The following is a 16,636-nucleotide window of genomic DNA, read 5'->3' on the forward strand; positions in this document are numbered from 1 at the left end:
AGGCCATCAGCATGGGCACAGGGCAAGTTACCAGCAGGGACAGACACTGCTTAGTGGTGTGGGCACAGGGCAGGTTCTCTATACAGCCCCATCTCTTCCTGGGGTGCATTAGGAAAAGCATTGCTAGGAAGTCAAGGGAGGTGATCCTGCCCCTCTGCTCAGCCCTGGTGAGGCTACAGCTGGAGTGCTGTGTCCCTCAGGACTAGAGGGACATGGAACTCCTGGAGCAGGTCCAGCAGAGGCTACAGAGATGATGAAGGGACTGAAGCATCTCTCTAATGAGGACAGGCTCAGGGAGCTGGGCCTGTTCAGACTTGAGGAGAGACAACTGCCAGGCGGCCTCATGGTCTGTCAGCAGGGAGGTGTCAGAGGATGGACCAGGCACTGCTCCATGGTGCCCAGCAATGGGCAAAGAGCAACAGGCAAACTGATGCACAGAAGTTCCACCTGAATATGATCCTGATGGGTCCCCTCCAACTCAGCACATTCTATAATGTTCTATTAGAAAGAACTTCCCTGTGTGGGTGACTGCAGACTGGAACAAATTGCCCACAGAGGGTGTGGTATCTTCCTCACTGGAGATAGTCCAGAACTGTCTGGATGCAATCCTGTGTCATGTCCTCTGGGATGACCCTGCTTGACTAGAGAGACTGGACCAGATGAACCACTGTGGTCCCTTCTTCCAATTTCACCCATTCTGAGATTGCCTGAGCCCAGGTGAGCGCTGGAGAGCAGCTGTGGGCTGGCACTTGCTACAGCTTGTGAGACATCCCTGACTGAAGCACCCCAGTCACTGGCCTTGGCCTAGCTCCTGACACCCACCCAGGTCACCCCACACCTGGTCCTTCTGCACCTTCCCCTAGCTCACCCCCACACCTTCCCCCAGGTCACCCCACTGTGCCTGGGCTGGCATGAGGCCCACATGCACTCAGTCTTAAACCCAGGGAGTCTTACCCACCCCTGCCGTGCTTAGCTCAGCTCAGGTGCTGCTGCAGCCTCCAGCCCCACTGCAGGAGCCCCTCCTGTGCCCAGAAGTGCCAGCACAATCTGGCCTCTGCTTGTCCCTTCCCCAAAAGCCCAGGCTTTCCCCCTGAGCACAGGGCAGCCACCAGTCTAGACAGTTTGGTGGGAGTTTTACTGTGAAGTCCCACAGGGATCCAGTCCATCAACAGCCCAAGGCACTGTGCTGGGCTCTGCTCCCAGCCCCAGGCAGGGCAGCTGCTCCTTCGCCACCTCCTTCCGTAACAGCAGTCCTGGGCTGCCACCTGGCAGGGTTGGGGTCAGGAGGGGTCTTTGAGAGCGGTCCGAAGCCACTGCAGGACATCGGCCAGGCCGGTGCCATCGCGGGCACTGGTCTCCAGCATTGTGATGGGCTGTGTAGCACAGGACACGATGTCCTCCATGCGGAACAGTGACTTCATCTCCACCAGTGACATGTAGCAGGGCAGATCACTGCAATGGGGAGAGGGGGGGCTGCATCAGCCAACCACGATGGCTCCCCTGCCCGGCCCAGCCCTGGCTCAGGGGTCTCCAGCCTGGGAAGTGCAGCAAAGCACAGCTGCTGCTCCCTGGCACCCCCACCCTCCGGGTAACCCTCCTCCTCACATCTTGTTGAAGAGGACCAGGACGGGCACAGAGGCGAGTGGCGCTGCAGAAAGGACAGAGAGCAGCTGGATGCAGGACGAGGAGACCTGGGTGGGGTTGGAGGCATCCACCACGAACTGGAGGGAAGAAGGGAAAGCGGGGTGCGGGTGTGCCGAGAGCAACCCCGGGCCGGGCTGGGCCAGAGCACACGCGGAGGAGGGAAATCCCACCACGAGGCGAAACCGAGGGGACCGACCGACCCAGCCCCGGAAGGCCCTCTCCCCGCGTCCGCGTTCACCCCCCGGGACGGTGGCCCCGGGACGGGTTCCCAGTGCTGCTCACCAGGAGAGCGCTGCACTCGCTGTAGTAGCTGGGCCAGATGGGGCCCATGCAGCCGCCCAGCTCCCGCACCGTCACCTTCCGCGGCAGCCGCAGGTCCGTCAGGTTGGTGCCCACCTGCGGGACAGGCGCCCGGCTGGGTGCGGCCGTGCCCCGGAGCCCCTCGGCCGTCCCGGTGCCCCTCGGCCCCGCCGGGCCCCACCTACCGTGGGCAGCGTGGCCGGGGGCTCGCCCAGCTCCGCGGGCTCCTCGGCGCTCAACTGTGCCTCGCGTTAAGGACACGGCGGCTCCGGGAACGGGACGGGGACCCGGCCCGCCCCTCGCTGGTCCGTCCCTCCCCGCCTCCCCGGTGCCCCCGTGCCCTACGGATATGGCGCAGCCGCCGCACCAGGAGGCTCTTCCCGCCGCCCGCCGCCCCCAGCAGCAGGAACGTGGGCGGGGAGCGCCCCGCGGCCATCGCGGAGCCGCCCCGCGGAAACGGCACCGCCCCGGCGGAAGCCGGAAGCGGAAGGGCCGCGGCGGGGCGGGGGCCGGACCGGGCCGGAGCGAGCGGGCCGGGCCGGTGGCGGGCGGACACCATGGGGCGCGGCGGCGGCACCTTCGAGCGGCTCCTCGGTACCGACGCGGCTCCCTCGGCGGGCGGGACGGGAACCGGGTCGGGGCGCACCGCTCGGCCGGGTCGGGGTCCGCAGCGCTCGGCCCCGGGAGCAGGCGGGCCCAGAGCACGGCACTGGCTGGGCCGGGTTGGGTCACGGTGCCGCAGCCCAGTGCCGCCCGGGAGGAGCGGCAGCGGCGGGGCCGAGGTTACCGAGCGCCCCGGGGTGTCTGAAGCGGGAGGGTTGGTGCTTTCTGGGTGAAATCGGGGGTTTATCCCCGAGCCTCGGGGCAGCGCCACGCCCCGAGCGCTCCCAGGGACGCGTCGGTGGCGGAGCGGAGCGGCGGGGAGCAGCGGGGGGAGCAGCGCGGCTCACGGCGGCCTAATGGGTTTGTTCATTGCAGATAAGGCCACGAGCCAGCTCCTGCTGGAGACAGACTGGGAATCCATCCTGCAGATCTGCGACATGATCCGTCAGGGAGACACCCAGTGAGTGCTCCTGGGCTTTCGGACGTGCTGTGGGCACAGCTCTCCTGCCTGCCTGCACAAGGAAGGAGACCCTTCGAGGGTCTCGGACCTGGCAGCCCGTGGTAGCACATGTCTCATTATACGCTTCCGTAAGAGCATCAGAGGGGCTGTAGAGCACATCCTGATGTGCTGGTGTGCTTCCCGGACCCTGGGAGCTGCCGATTACCACTGGCCTGAAACTCAAGCTTGAATGTGCTGATTCCTTCCCAGTTTTACTCAGTGAATCATGTACCTCTGAGCTAACTGAGCCCTCATGTCAGGGGGGGGATTGGTGGGTTGTCAGCAGCAAGTGGGATCTCCCCTCAGATCCTTGATCCCCTGAGAACATATCTCCTCTTCCCCTCCCCAGAGCGAAATATGCCGTCAATGCCATCAAGAAAAAAGTGAATGACAAGAATCCCCACGTGGCCCTGTACGCGCTGGAGGTAACGGCACCTGGCTGGGAGCACTGCAGGGGCTTCTTACTACCTGCCTTCAGACTGCACAGGTTACTGCAGCACAGCATGGAGCCAGCCTCTTCCTGAGTCTGGCACAGAGGTTTTGGGATGATCAGCCCAGGGCCTTCATGCTTTAGTTCCATCTTGGCTTTGGAACAGGCAAAGCTGAGACTGGGGCCGCTGTCCCTGGGGTTGGTTTCCACAGAGCAGAGTCCCCCAGCCCCACATGGAGGTGAAGGACAGCTGGCTCACAGTGCAGGGAGTGGATTGACATGGCCCCAACACACTTCATTGCTTAAGTAGTGCCCCATGTTCAGCCTGTAATGTGTACTGGGACCTCCACAAGTTGCAGGGGAGGCAGGAAGCTGTGGGCTGATGTTGCCTTGGCCCTTGCAGGTCATGGAGTCGGTGGTTAAAAACTGTGGCCAAACAGTCCATGACGAGGTGGCCAATAAACAGACCATGGAGGAGCTGAAGGAAATACTCAAGGTAAATAGGTTTATTTTACTACCTTTTTTTTTTTTTTTTTTCCCCTGTGGAAAAGCATCAGCAGCAGGAAGAAATATGTGTGTCCTCTCTTGTATTCCCTTTGGGTAAGGAGCAGAAGGGAAACTGGAAATGCGCTTTAGAAAACAGCACACTGTCATGTGGTGTGAAGGGGTGGATGTAGACAGTGAAGGAGGGCTTCTGAGAAGAGGAAATGTGGTGGAACCAGAGGTTTGTCTGTACTGTGAAATGGCAGGAAAGTGCTGCAGAGGCCTGGGCCATTCCATGGTAAAGGCTCCTGGATACAACACTTGGGTTGGGACAGCAAAGGAAACCGGGTGATAGCCTGGCACCTGTACCAAGGACCTGGGCAGTGGCGAGGTGAATTCCATCTTGTGGAACAATGTGAGACACATAGGCAGGTAAAGCAACAAAGGAGAAACCAACTGGAGCTTCCTCTGTGTCACGGCCATTTCATTGGCATGTCAAGTTGTTCAGGAGCTCTGCAGGATGTGCCCATGGCTGCTGGCACTGACAGGTTGTTGTTACAAGCTATCACCAGTCTGATACCTGCTGGAGCTTCATGTGTCCTTGGACTGGGGAATTCTATGAGTGAAGTGGAAATGAAAACTGTCCCCAGCTCCCAACTCAGAACAGCAATGCCCAGGCAAGAGCTTGTTAGCATCATACTGTTCCTTCCTTACAGCTGCTGTCTTCCACCAGAAATAAACAAACAGGTGACCTAGATCCTTGGAGGATGAGCTGTGTGAGTCCTGTCACCTTGCACACTGAGCAGGGTGTCTCTCCTGCCACCTTCCTGCTAGGGCTGACTCAGTCTCCATGCAGGATCTTCTCCTGAGGCAGGAACACTGCCATAGCATGACACCCAGGTGTGGTAGCATAGCTGCTCCGAGGGCTGAGGACATCGGATCAGATCCAGGGATTTTGTGGTTTTCTCAGTCCTTGCCTGCCTCAGGAGTTTCACAACTGCCCCATTCTCCTCCCACACTTGGAACTTTGCTGCTTGTGAACACCTGATGCTGATAAAACAGTCCACGTTCTGATGAGGTTCAGGGCTGTGACATATATGGAATGCAGGATTTTGCCAGTTTTTCTAGAAGTTGGAGTTCCAGGAATTGTCAGTAAGTGATGCTGTGTGGGCCAAGGTCTTGGCTAAAAGAGCCAAGCTCCTATGCTTCCTGGGGATTTCTGGAACAGCCAGTCATGTGGATGTGATCACTTGGTCAGCTGATGACATAGAGGCTCTGAGGCTGGCTGAGGTCAGAACAGGCTTGCCAACTTTTCTCCAGTTCCTTGAAGTGTGATGCAGTTGCCCCTGCCTCCAAAGGGCAGCTGTCCCAGCTGTCCTCGCTGTGTCACATCCTGAGATGGCTTTGAGTACTCCTGAACTGGAGGTGCTGGCACCCTCCAGGCACTCCCCACCACTGTCAGTGGGCAGGCAAGGCGGGCTGTGCTGTACTGGGCAGCTGGGGGTCCCACGGTGTTCTGAGTGTGGGGTGGGCGGCTCTTGTGTGGGGCTGGACAGAGCTGCTGGGCAGGCCCCAGAGCCACTGGGCATTTGCTCTAAGCATCAAGGCCACAGCTCTGTTCAGTTGGTCTGTGCTGCTTTGAAGGACGTTTTGTTGTTTGTGCTGGAGGGGGCTGCTGAAGGGGTCTGTCCTCTGTGCTGTGCATTGTCCTTACTGCAGATTTCTGACAGCTCTTACCTCTCCTGAGTACTCTAAAGTCTGTCTTTCCTGAGTGGTATTTCTGGCTTCTCTTCAGGGGGTTCACACCATCCTTTGGGTTTCAGGGGCATTTTCTCAGATGTTTTTTTCTTCTCCTTCCTGTGCAGAGGCAAGTGGAGACAAGTGTCCGCAGTAAGATCCTATACCTCATCCAGGCCTGGGCTCATGCCTTCCGCAATGAGCCCAAGTACAAGGTGGTGCAGGACACCTATCAGATAATGAAGGTTGAAGGTGAGGACTGTTGTCACAGGTGAGGGGACACCTGATGAAGCAGCTCTGCTCTGCAGGAGCCTTGGCAGTTCCCTGCCTGATGTGAGCAAAATCCGGACTTGCAGCACTGAGCTCTTCCTTGGTTCCCAATACCCAATGAACCCCTCAGGGTGACTAAATCCCGCTGCAGAGATGGGACAGTCCCGTGGTCCCAGGACCGGGGCTGCCTTGCTGTGGGCCTCCAGCATACCCAGCGCCTCAGGGCTGGCAGGAAGACCTGAAAAGCAGGAGCTGCAACTGTTCTTGGGGAGACTGGCAGCAAGTCATCGTGTCCTCTGGGAAGGGATTTGCTGTGGGGCAGTTCCTTCCTCACAGGCTTTTGTTCCTGCTCCCAGGATGGGTCCATGCTCCCACTTTCTGACAGTGTTGGTGTGACATTTTCCCTTCTGTCCCAGGACAGCAAGGGCAGGGACACACTGCTGCCTCTGCTTCCTGCTGCGCACCAGAAACTCTGCAGGCAGTGGCAGAAGCTTTGAGGGTCAGTCCCCCATCCTGAGCTGCTGCTGCCAAACTCTGGCCCTTCAAGGACTGAGACTCACAGCCTTGCCTGCCCATCCAGTGGGCTTTTTATCCCCCTCAGTTCAATGTACTGAGAAATAATAAGCCTTATCCAGAGGCCTGTGATGTCCCTTGTGGGTGTGTAAGGGAAACAACTGGCCCTTGACCAGTACCTCCCTCTGACACACCATGGCTGAGGGGTGCCTGCTGGTGTGTCAGAGGGAGGTACTGGTCAAGACAAGAGGTGGTGCTGAGCTCGCACCTGTAGCATGAGCTTGCAGGCACCGTGGCCACCCTGTGCCAGAGGACTCCTCTCACAACGGGACTCCGTTTCCTCTCCCGCAGGTCACGTCTTCCCGGAGTTCAAGGAGAGCGACGCCATGTTCGCTGCCGAGAGGGTGAGCTCTGTGGTGGGGGGGAGCAGCTGGCACTGTGGGACAGACCTGTTTCCCCATCCCCTTCCTGCCAAACCTGCAGGTCTTGCATTCCTCTGTTTTGTGCGGATTGGAGGCCTTGCTGGGAGAACTGACCAGGACAGGGAGTCAGACCCACCATTCCTCCTGCTCACTGGCCCTACAGCAGCTTGGCAGGCTGGACGTGGCAGCAGGGCACTGCTGAAGTGATTGCTGTGCAGATGCTTTCCTAGCAAACCTTGTATTGACTGGGAAAGCATCACAATCTCTAAGGAACATGAGATAACTTCTGGGGATTCATATTTCCTGTGGAGCTGCAAATGCCTCCAGTCTCCCTCGTGAGGCATGAGAGCCTTGTTAGCCATCAGAGCTCCTGAAAGGCTCAGTGCAGACACACTCCTCCCTCCTTATGCAATTTCCCTTGACCCTGACAGGCTCCAGACTGGGTGGATGCAGAGGAATGTCACAGGTGCCGAGTGCAGTTTGGCGTTGTGACGCGGAAGGTGGGTGCTGCTCCTGCTCCTCTGGGTTCCCTGCTCTACACAGCCCTTAGGACTTGCAGAACTCCCTGCAGGACTTGCTGTGTGGAAGTGTGTTGGGGACAGACCATGTTTCCTGGCTGCTGGCAGGGAAATGCCAGGAGTGTCTGAGTGATGTTGGCTAAAGGAGAAGGAATGTCTTGCCACCACACTCATGTCTCTCGTCCTTCACAGCACCACTGCCGGGCCTGCGGGCAGATCTTCTGTGGGAAGTGCTCCTCCAAATACTCCACCATCCCCAAGTTCGGGATTGAGAAGGAAGTGAGAGTCTGTGAGCCCTGCTATGAGCATCTCAACAAGTCAGTACCCTTCGTGGTGGGTTTCTTTGCCTGTGGCAGGTGGGACCGTGAGGGAGGAAGCATGGTGTGGAGCTACCTCCCTGCAGAGCACAACGAGGGCTTCCCAGGCTGTGCAGGCTGGGCTGGGCCCTCTTCCTTCCTGGGAGTGGGGTTTGCCACTGGAACATTGTGCAGAACTGGGCTCTGGTGCAGAAGAAGGAGCATTCAGTCCATACTGTTACCTGTCACTACAGGAAAACTGAGGGCAAAGCTGCTGCCACCTCTGAACTGCCCCCTGAGTACCTGACCAGCCCCCTCTCTCAGCAGTCCCAGGTGAGTGGCTGCCCCATAGGTGATCTGGTGATCCCGACCTGTTTGTTTATTCCATTACCGACCACCTCCTCGTCTTTCCACTTCCAGCTGCCTCCAAAGCGCGATGAGACAGCTCTGCAAGAGGAAGAGGAACTCCAGCTGGCTATTGCCTTGTCTCAGTCAGAGGCTGAGGAGAAGGAGAGAATGGTTTGTTCCCTGCTGGGATCTGAGAGGGGTTGTTGCTCTTCGGCCCAGCTATGCTGGGCCATAACAGATCTCTGGACATGTCCTGGTGTGAGCGAGGCTCAAAGCCTGTGGAATGAGAGGGTGAAAGCAGAGCCAGGCACAGGCTGTGTTGTGGTTGGTTTGGAGAAGCCTGGACTCTGAGTTGGCAATTTTCTCTTTTGCAGAGGCAGAAAACAACCTACTCCATGTACCCTAAGGCTGAGCCCACTCCTGTCACATCATCGGCTCCCCCAGCCAGCACGCTCTACTCCCCGCCTGTGGTATGTCCGTGGCGGCTCCTGTACATGAAGTGGCTGGACACAGGCCACTTCCTGAGCCCGAGTCTGCCCTGCTTGTGTCCAATTTAATCCCCGTTCTGAGGGAAAATATTTGCTCCATTCAACCCCTTGCTCATTCACTGTGTTTTGAGCAAGAAGATGTGTTCTCAGCTGGCACTTACTTGCCTCCACTGCCTCCCAGCTTGTGTCCCCTTTGAGGCTCTCACTGTTGCTCAGCACTGGTGGTCATACATGGCCAGGTCTGAGCTGAACATCTGTGTGGGACCTGGGGATCTCTGATTTTGCTGAACTGCATTTCTCCGTTTGTCTCTTTCCAGAATTCCTCTGCTCCCTTGGCCGAGGACATTGACCCAGAGGTAAGAATCCTGGCTCTGCTAGTCTGCAGCACAGGCTTGCTGCTGCAAGGCAGTGATGCTCATCTTCCTTCTCTTCCTGGCAGCTGGCTCGGTACCTGAACCGTAACTACTGGGAGAAGAAACAGGAGGAGGTTCGCAAGAGCCCCACGCCGTCAGCACCCCTGTCCCTGACGGAGCCAGCTGTGCAGCCTGGGGAAGCCCACCCTGCCCCTCTTGGGGTGGTTGAGGTAAGAGGGCACCCGGGCCTGGGTCTGGCACTTACCGAGGGGCAAGAAGCACCCTACTCTTTGGCTCTGCAAGCTGGCTGCTGTCTCTTGGCACTGGGAGGTCCCAGCTGACAGGCTGCCCCATCCTTCCTTCCAGCAGCAGTACCAGAACGGTGAGTCCGAGGAGAACCACGAGCAGTTCCTGAAGGCACTGCAGAACGCAGTCACCACGTTTGTCAACCGCATGAAGAGCAACCACATGCGAGGCCGCAGCATCACCAACGACTCTGCTGTGTTGTCCCTCTTCCAGTCCATCAACAACATGCACCCGCAGCTGCTGGAGCTGCTCAACCAGCTGGACGAGCGCAGGCGTGCGTGGGAGCTGGGGGAGCTGCTGGCCCTGGGCGTGGGTGGGCAGCAGCCAGGGCTTCCACCGTGTCAGGGTTCAGCATTCCCATGACACAGTCTCACTGGAGAGAAGCTAGTGTGGAGTGCAGAGACAGTCTGAGTGCTCTGTCCCCATGTTCCTGAGGCTGTCCCTTCCCTCCCCAGTGTACTATGAAGGCCTGCAGGACAAACTGGCCCAGATCCGGGATGCGCGTGGGGCTCTGAACGCGCTGCGGGAGGAGCACCAGGAGAAGCTGCGCCGTGCAGCGGAGGAGGCGGAGCGGCAGCGCCAGATCCAGCTGGCACAGAAGCTGGAGATCATGAGGCAGAAGAAGCAGGTGAGGCGGGGAAGCATGTCCAGGGTATTCCAGGCCTGCCTGCAGTGTGGCCCAGCTCAGGGCTGGCAGGGATGGCTTCCCTGGAAGGAGGGGTTGTGTGGTGGTATGGCTCCCAGCCACCACAGCCCTGTTCCCACAGGAGTACCTGGAGATGCAGCGTCAGTTGGCCATCCAGCGACTGCAGGAGCAGGAGAAGGAGAGGCAGCTGCGCCTGGAGCAGCAGAAGCAGACCATCCAGATGAGAGCCCAGATGCCAGCTTTCTCACTGCCTTATGCCCAGGTACAGCTGCTGGGGTAGGCACCCCCCTGTCAGGTTCCAGGAACTGTGGCCTTAAGCTGGCTTTCCTCCTCCCACCAGCTCCAGGCCATGCCCGCAGCCAGTGGGGTGATCTACCAGCCCTCTGGGCCCACCAGCTTCCCTGGCACCTTCAGCCCAGCTGGCTCCGTGGAGGGCTCTCCCATGCACAGCGTGTACATGAACCAGGCTGCACAAGGGGGAACTGGGCCCTACACGGCCATGCCCGTCACCGGGACTGGTATGTTGGGCAGCTCAGCCTGTGGGGGTAGGGGTGAGCCCAAGGCGGTTGCTCCAACCTCTGCTCTCTCCACCCAGATCCCAGCATGGTGAATGCCTACATGTACCAGCCGGGCGCCAGCGGTGGGCAGGGGCCTCAGCAGGGGCCGGCGGTGCCCACCACCACTCCTGCATATTCATCCTACCAGCCCACACCCACACAGGGCTACCAGGCAAGTGAGGCAGCGCAGCCTGCAGCCAACTGGGACAAGGCCTGGGGTGTTCTGTGGGGCTGCGCAATGTACCCCAACTCGGCAATGGGATCTCTGAGCAGGAGGGAGGAGGGGCTGGTTGGTTCCAGATCTCCAGATCTGCTGCTCTTGCTGTGGAAGTGGGCTGGAGTCAGATCCAAAGGGATCCAAACAAGGGCCTTGTTTGGAGATGTGAGCCATTGCTGCCTGTGCCACCTCTCACCAGTCTCTCCCCACAGACTGCAGCCTCACAGTCGCAGAGCATCCCAGCCATCTCCCAGGCACCCCAGTCGGGCACCATGGGCTACATGGGCAGCCAGTCTGTCTCCATGGGCTACCAGCCCTACAGCATGCAGGTGAGCGCTCCCTGCTTGGGCATGGGGGGACAAGCCGTGAGTGGGCTCCAGCCCATGGAGCCGTCCTCAGGGAGGTCTGGTGGAGGCTGGGGGCTGTCACCACTGCCCTGTGGGTACTGCATGTACCCCAGCCCCTCTGACACCCACCCCCTTGTTCCCATAGGGTCTCATGTCTGCCCTGCCAGGCCAGGATACAGCTCTGAGCAGCCTGCCAGCCCAGCAGTCCTACCTGCCTGGGCAGCAGCCTCTCTACCAACAGGTGAGTGCTACCAGCCCAGGGTGTCAGGACCCAGTGGGGCATCTGTGCTAACGAAGCCACACACTAACAAAGCTGTTTCCTCTGTTCCAGGTGGCCCCAGCTGGGGGGCCCCCCCAGCAGCAGCCCCCACCAGCATCTGCCCCCGGGCAACAGCCCCCAGGCAGCGGAGAGGCCCAGCTCATCTCGTTTGACTGATTGTGGCCACAGGGCACAGGGGTCTCGGGGGTCCCGTGGGTCCAGTGTAACACTACTCTTCATCCGAAATCACTCTGTACTTCGACTACTCGTCTTGTCCCCCGGCCCCATGTCCCAGGGGCAGTGGGGCCATAGGCTCCTACTACCGGCTTTGGGGACCAAGGGGCAGGGGTGCAGCCCCCCCTGCCCTGCAGCCTGGGGTAGCAGCCCCCCGGCTCACCCACTCACCCGCAGCTGGTGGCCCCTGGGGCCAGGTGAGAGCTCGGCCTGTCCCTGTCGTTGCCCCGGGGCTTGTGGCGCAGGCCCCAAGGGTGCAGCGCTCCAGCCCTGCCCGGTCCCCGGCGCCAGCTCTGCCCCATCCCTGCTGAGCCCCGCTCCCCGCAGCGCCCTCACGGGCCCGGGGCCCTTCGTTGGGCCGGGCCTGTCCCTGTCCCCGCCCCTCGCAGGGGAGACCGAGCGCTACCGGTGACAATAAAGCGTTGGAACGAAGTGCGGCCTCGTGTGCTGGGCGGGGGCGGGCATCCCGCCAGCGGCCGGCGCCTGTGGCTGCCAAAGGGTGGCGGCAGCTCCAGGGTGCGGATCCCTTCGTACTTTACCTCGCAGTACCGGCCAGCTTCAGCTCCATTTCAGTTTTGGCCACATAAGTTTCCTCTCTACAGAGTCTAGAATGTTTCTATGCTGTAGATGCATAGTCCTAAATTATTAAGCTTTATGGAGCCTTAGAGTGAATTACTGCAATTAGTGAAAGTCAAAAAGATAAAATGACAAGGATTTCAGACTTTGTTTTTGTTTGTTTTAGTTTGCACTCATGCTTCAATTTTACCATTAACCATGGTGTACAGTGTAGAAATATAACCAATTCTCCTTCCAAGCATTCTGGAGAGGAAGTAATTTCTGTTCCTTCGTAAATGAAATTTTTTCTACTCTTTTTTTAGAACTGATAATCATAAATAGTAACGGATTTATTATGATCGATTTCGCTTTTCTATTCTGCCCGATTTTGCCTACAACTCCCATTGCAGATCGGTTTGCCCTACCTCTATCACTATTGGCTCTTTATCAGTACCGGGCGCCGCCCACCCCGGCCCGAGCGGCGGCGCGGGGCCCGCCGGGAGGGCGGGGCGGAGCGTTCGGTGTCCTGGGGCCGCCATGCTGCCCGCCGCGCTGCCCGCCGCCCGCCGGGCGCTGCTGCCGCCGCTGCCGCCGCTGCGGCCGCCGTGCCCCGTGCTCCGCGGGCCCCCCGCCGGGCTGCGGGCGCTCGGCACCAGCCCCGCGCGGCGCTCGGAGGCGCTGGCCGGGGCGCCGCTGGACACGGCCGCCAAGGAGTACTCGCCCAAGGTGCGGCAGCTGGTGCGGGACATCGCGGGGCTGACGCTGCTGGAGGTGGCCGATCTCAACGCGCTGCTCAAGGTGGGTGCGGGGGCGGCCCGGCCTGACCCGGCTCATCCCGGCTCGTCCCGGCCCGGCCGCGTGCGCCGCCTGACCGGCCGCTGGTGCCGCTGCTCTTCCCGCAGGAGACGCTGAAGATCCCGGACGTGGGGGTGATGCCCGCGGCGGCCGCCGCCTCCCTCCTGCCCGCCCAGGCGGCTCCGCAGGTACCGGGCGCTCCGGGAGGGGCGGGAGCGGGGCCCCAGGGACCACACGCGCGGTGGCGGGCGAGGCCGGTGGGCTCGGCCGCGGGACTTCACCGTGCTCCGGCTGCTTCCAGGAGGAGGAGGAGGTGGTCCCGCTCAAGAAAGAGAAGACTCATTTTACTGTCCGGCTGACGGAGCTGAAGGCCACTGACAAGGTGAAGCTGATCAAGGAGGTGAAGAATTTCGTGCCAGGAGTGAACCTCGTGCAGGTGAGGAGGTGCTGCCCCAGGCTGTGGTGTGTTGCCCCCAGGTCCAGCAGCCTCAGCTCTCTGTTCAAAAGGAGCCTGGATTTGTGTGTTCAGAAGCACAGTCTGCCTGCGTGCATCTCAGTGCAGCAACGTGGGGAACAGGATTTGGTCGTGCCTTTGTCTGGCATTTTCCCTTGTCAGGAGGAGGCTCAGAGCAAAGGACTCAGAGACGTCCATGCCCGCCTTAGCTTCTCCAGACCTGAGAGCTGCTGTGAGCTTTCTTGCAGAGCTCGGGAATAACCAGCATCCCACACTACAGCTGGATTTGGCTTGCCTTTCCCAAGGCCAATGTATTTCTGAAGTTAAATGAGCTTCTCTAATTCACACATCTTGCAATCCAGGCTTCCAGCTCTTTTCATTTTATAGGTGATGCTGCTTCTTTCCTGGGAAGATACGGGCCTCAGCCCTGGGCAGTGTCTGAGCTCAGGCCCTTGACCTGGCTCAGCATGTTGGGTGATGAAGCTGCTACTGCTGAAGCATGTAACATGCTGCACCTCTCCACAGGGTGATCCTTCCATGTTTGGGGTCAACAGTAGCACTTTCCAGTATTCCAGCTGCAACGTTGGGCATTGCAGTGTCTGCTCCAGTTGTAGCCCAGGAGAGCAGAAGTATTTGCAAATAATCTTCTGACCCATTCTTATTGCTGCATTGCAAAGCCAGCAGAGAAAGTCAGTGGCACAGGTACAAGTTTGGCTGTCCCACGGGGATAATTACCTGACTGTCAGTGTGGTTCCTCTGGAAGTTGTTAATCTATTATCGGTCCCAAGCAAACATGAAAATACCAAACTCTGTAATGGACACAATCAGCAGATAATTAACTGGGGAGCTGATGCTAAATGAGCTTTGCTTTGCATGTGGCACCTGTTGGATGAGCTGTTTGTAGGTGCCAGTTGTTGCAGGCAAACTCAGGTGTGATGTACCCATGCCCGACACTTCAGGTGAAACACAGACACAACACAAACAGTTGTAGAGGTTCTACCTGTAGAGGCTGTGTTCAAAGTAGAGACAAAGCACTTTTATTGTAAATTTTACTGCCATCCAGTCAAGGTGTTTTTAACGAGGTTTGCAGGGAGATCTGCCCTGCCTGTAGAGTTGCTGATAGAATGGAGGGAAGCACAGCTAGTGATTACTTTGGGCACTGCTGGGACCCAAACATCAGTCCTGCGGCAGCAACTGCTCAGTGAGACAGGTGCGTGATTAGCACATGCCAAACCAAGGCTGGCTGCACCTCAGGAAGCTCACTGGGAGCTGCTCAGCAGATGCTGACCCTCTGTCACCACCAGCCCTGGGCTCTACCTGGATTTGGAACACACTGCGTCCGCCCCATGGTTGCTGCTACATGGGTCCCACTTGGCTTGGGCTCCGCTCTTGTTCCCACTGAACACCAGGAACAGCTGCTTCTCTTGACCAGGGCTGCTGTAGAATGGAGTTACACCTTGGTGAGCAGGGTTCAGAAATGAATAACCTGTGTTGTGTTTCCTGTCCTCATCGCAGTGAGCCTGAACAGGCTCCTGTCCAAATCCTGTCCTGGTGAGCACAGGCATTTGTGCCCCGCCGAGCACTGCCCGCATATCTGCGCCTTCTAGCCCCAGCAAAAAAAGCATTTTTCTGCCACCACAGATATATAGGCATTGAACCCAGCAGGAATCAAAAGGACAAAACCTTTCTGCCAGCACAGCGACCAGTCCGGTGGGTGCTAAAGCCCCGCAGTGCTGTGGCAGAGAGCTGCTGCGTGTAAGAACAGCAGGGGCTTGTCCTCCTGGGCTCGCGTCCTTCTCTATAGTAGCACTGCAGTAAATTCTTTAAATTAGCTCAATAGTTTTTCATCTTGCCTTAAGTATTGCAGTGCTGCTTAGTACCAGTAGTTTTGCTTTAAAAGTCCCTAAAATGTCAAAATACTGTGTTGTCAAGTAGTCTGTGCTGGGGCTCTGTTTTAGCCAGTGCAGCTGTGTCCAAACCCTGCACTGGCCTCCCCTCCTGCTGGTACAAGTATGTGAACCAAAACATTGGCACCGAGCAGAACCAGCCCAGCGCCAGGCGGACGCTGCCTCAGCAGGTCACCGCATGGGCTCTGCCTGCACCCACACCCACGCAGGCCAGGGTGCACATCAGGGAGCACCACGCATGTGGTGGAAGGAATTGAAGAGCAGTGAATCACTGGAAAAGGTTTCCCAGCAGACGTGCTGTTGCTTGCAGTCAGGTTTAGCTGCCTTCTGGTGGGATGTGCCATAGTTCAAGTGTAAGTCTTGGTGTTTGTACTGGTCAGTGAGTTTCCATGGTTGGCTTAAGCAGAGGTCAGGATCATGGCTCTAAATCCAATAATCCAGTTAGTGAAAGCCAGTTTACAAGCCTCGTACTTTGTCCCTTGCAGGCAAAGAAGCTGGTGGAGTCCCTTCCGCAGGAGATCAAGGCGAACGCCTCCAAGGAGGAAGCAGAGAAGATCAAAGCAGCACTAGAGGCAGCAGGAGGGACTGTTGTTCTGGAGTAGTCTCACCACGGAGAGACTGGTGCTACAGCTGCTGCCCAAGCCGGGCTCCGGACCTTTCCGAGTGCATGTGGCACAGTGGGAGTGCTCTCCCGAAGAATGCTGTATGGTTTGGCGGAGCTGCTACTTCCTGCCATCACCATGAACTCTACCTTATAAATATCAAAAAAAAACCTGTAAAATGATTCATCTTTCTCAAATGCCGATTAACCCCATGCTCCCCATTTCATGGAATCAGAATGGCTTAGGGTGGAAGGGAAAGATCATCGCATTCCAGCCTCTTGCTATGGGCAGGGACACCTTCCACTAGGCCAGGTTGCTCCAAGCCCTGTCCAACTTGGCCTTGAACACTTCCAGGGATGGGGCAGCTACGGCTTCTCTGGGCAACCTGTGCCAGGGCCTCACCATCCTCACGGCCAAAAATTTCTTTTTAATATCTAATCTAAACCTACTCTGAGTTTGAAGCCATTCCCCCTTGTCCTGTCACTACATGCTCTTGTAAATAGTCTGTCCATCTTTCTTGTGGGCTCCCTTCAGGTACTGGAAGTTTGCACCAGCACATCACCCACCTCCTTACACTGCCTTTTGCTGATGGTCTTACCTCTGCTAATTATTAACAAGAAGAACCCACTTCCGCAGGTTGTGGAGATGCATGAGGGGTGGGAAAGAGTATTCTGGAGCTGCTGATTATCCCTGCGCTCCGCATGTGCACGCTGGTAACGCTGCCGTTTGTACCTGTGCATCCCCCACCTCTTCAACCTGCGTTTTGCTGATGGCTTCATCTCCCCATTAATTACCCCTGTTAACTATTAACGGGAAGAAGCCACTTCCATGGGCTGGAAATGGAGATGTGTAT

At 58.1% G+C, this 16,636-nt stretch overlaps 3 protein-coding genes across 4 annotated transcripts; 2 read left to right on the forward strand and 1 right to left on the reverse strand.

Annotated features, from left to right (window-relative positions):
* Nucleotides 1-1,116: 1,116 nt before the first annotated feature.
* Nucleotides 1,117-2,470, reverse strand: ARL16 (ARF like GTPase 16). Of its 2 annotated transcripts, none has more exons than XM_082293899.1 (5): nt 2,295-2,470; nt 2,130-2,184; nt 1,927-2,040; nt 1,606-1,691; nt 1,117-1,452 (listed from the first exon to the last, which is right to left on the reverse strand). In XM_082293899.1, the coding sequence occupies exons 1-5, from the start codon at nt 2,378-2,380 to the stop codon at nt 1,281-1,283; spliced, it is 513 nt and encodes a 170-aa protein (XP_082150025.1). In that variant the 5' UTR covers nt 2,381-2,470; the 3' UTR covers nt 1,117-1,280. The 2 variants fall into 2 exon arrangements, with proteins under 2 accessions (XP_082150025.1, XP_082150024.1); XM_082293898.1 differs by having other exon boundaries at nt 1,606-1,721.
* HGS (hepatocyte growth factor-regulated tyrosine kinase substrate) lies at nt 2,405-11,902 on the forward strand. Its single transcript, XM_082293897.1, is given in 21 exon segments — nt 2,405-2,538; nt 2,923-3,007; nt 3,396-3,471; nt 3,880-3,972; nt 5,825-5,948; nt 6,831-6,883; nt 7,333-7,401; nt 7,612-7,736; nt 7,970-8,048; nt 8,136-8,234; nt 8,438-8,533; nt 8,869-8,907; nt 8,991-9,238; nt 9,240-9,484; nt 9,666-9,838; nt 9,978-10,118; nt 10,197-10,374; nt 10,452-10,585; nt 10,843-10,959; nt 11,123-11,218; nt 11,309-11,902. Coding segments are annotated over 21 exon segments (2,412 nt in total). The 5' UTR covers nt 2,405-2,501; the 3' UTR covers nt 11,414-11,902.
* A 645-nt stretch (nt 11,903-12,547) lies between these two features.
* On the forward strand, nt 12,548-16,118 carry MRPL12 (mitochondrial ribosomal protein L12). The gene is made up of 4 exons (XM_082293855.1): nt 12,548-12,823; nt 12,928-13,008; nt 13,122-13,256; nt 15,667-16,118. Exons 1-4 carry the CDS (start codon nt 12,563-12,565, stop codon nt 15,781-15,783), a joined length of 594 nt encoding a protein of 197 aa, XP_082149981.1. The 5' UTR covers nt 12,548-12,562; the 3' UTR covers nt 15,784-16,118.
* Nucleotides 16,119-16,636: the final 518 nt, after the last annotated feature.

The sequence above is a fragment of the Coloeus monedula genome (genome assembly GCF_965178545.1).
Source record: "Coloeus monedula genome assembly, chromosome: 19".
Lineage (NCBI taxonomy): Eukaryota > Metazoa > Chordata > Aves > Passeriformes > Corvidae > Coloeus > Coloeus monedula.

Excerpts from the sequence above, each read along its gene's own strand:
- ARL16 (XM_082293898.1), bottom strand. The coding sequence starts at position 2,380 with ATGGCCGCGGGGCGCTCCCCGCCCACGTTCCTGCTGCTGGGGGCGGCG. Across the intron at positions 2,185-2,294 it reads CTGGTGCGGCGGCTGCGCCA|GTTGAGCGCCGAGGAGCCCG; the intron begins TATCCGTAGGGC and ends ACGCGAGGCACA. Across the intron at positions 2,041-2,129 it reads CCCCGGCCACGCTGCCCACG|GTGGGCACCAACCTGACGGA; the intron begins GTAGGTGGGGCC and ends CCTGTCCCGCAG.
- MRPL12 (XM_082293855.1), top strand. The coding sequence starts at position 12,563 with ATGCTGCCCGCCGCGCTGCCCGCCGCCCGCCGGGCGCTGCTGCCGCCG. Across the intron at positions 13,009-13,121 it reads CCGCCCAGGCGGCTCCGCAG|GAGGAGGAGGAGGTGGTCCC; the intron begins GTACCGGGCGCT and ends GGCTGCTTCCAG. Across the intron at positions 13,257-15,666 it reads CAGGAGTGAACCTCGTGCAG|GCAAAGAAGCTGGTGGAGTC; the intron begins GTGAGGAGGTGC and ends TGTCCCTTGCAG.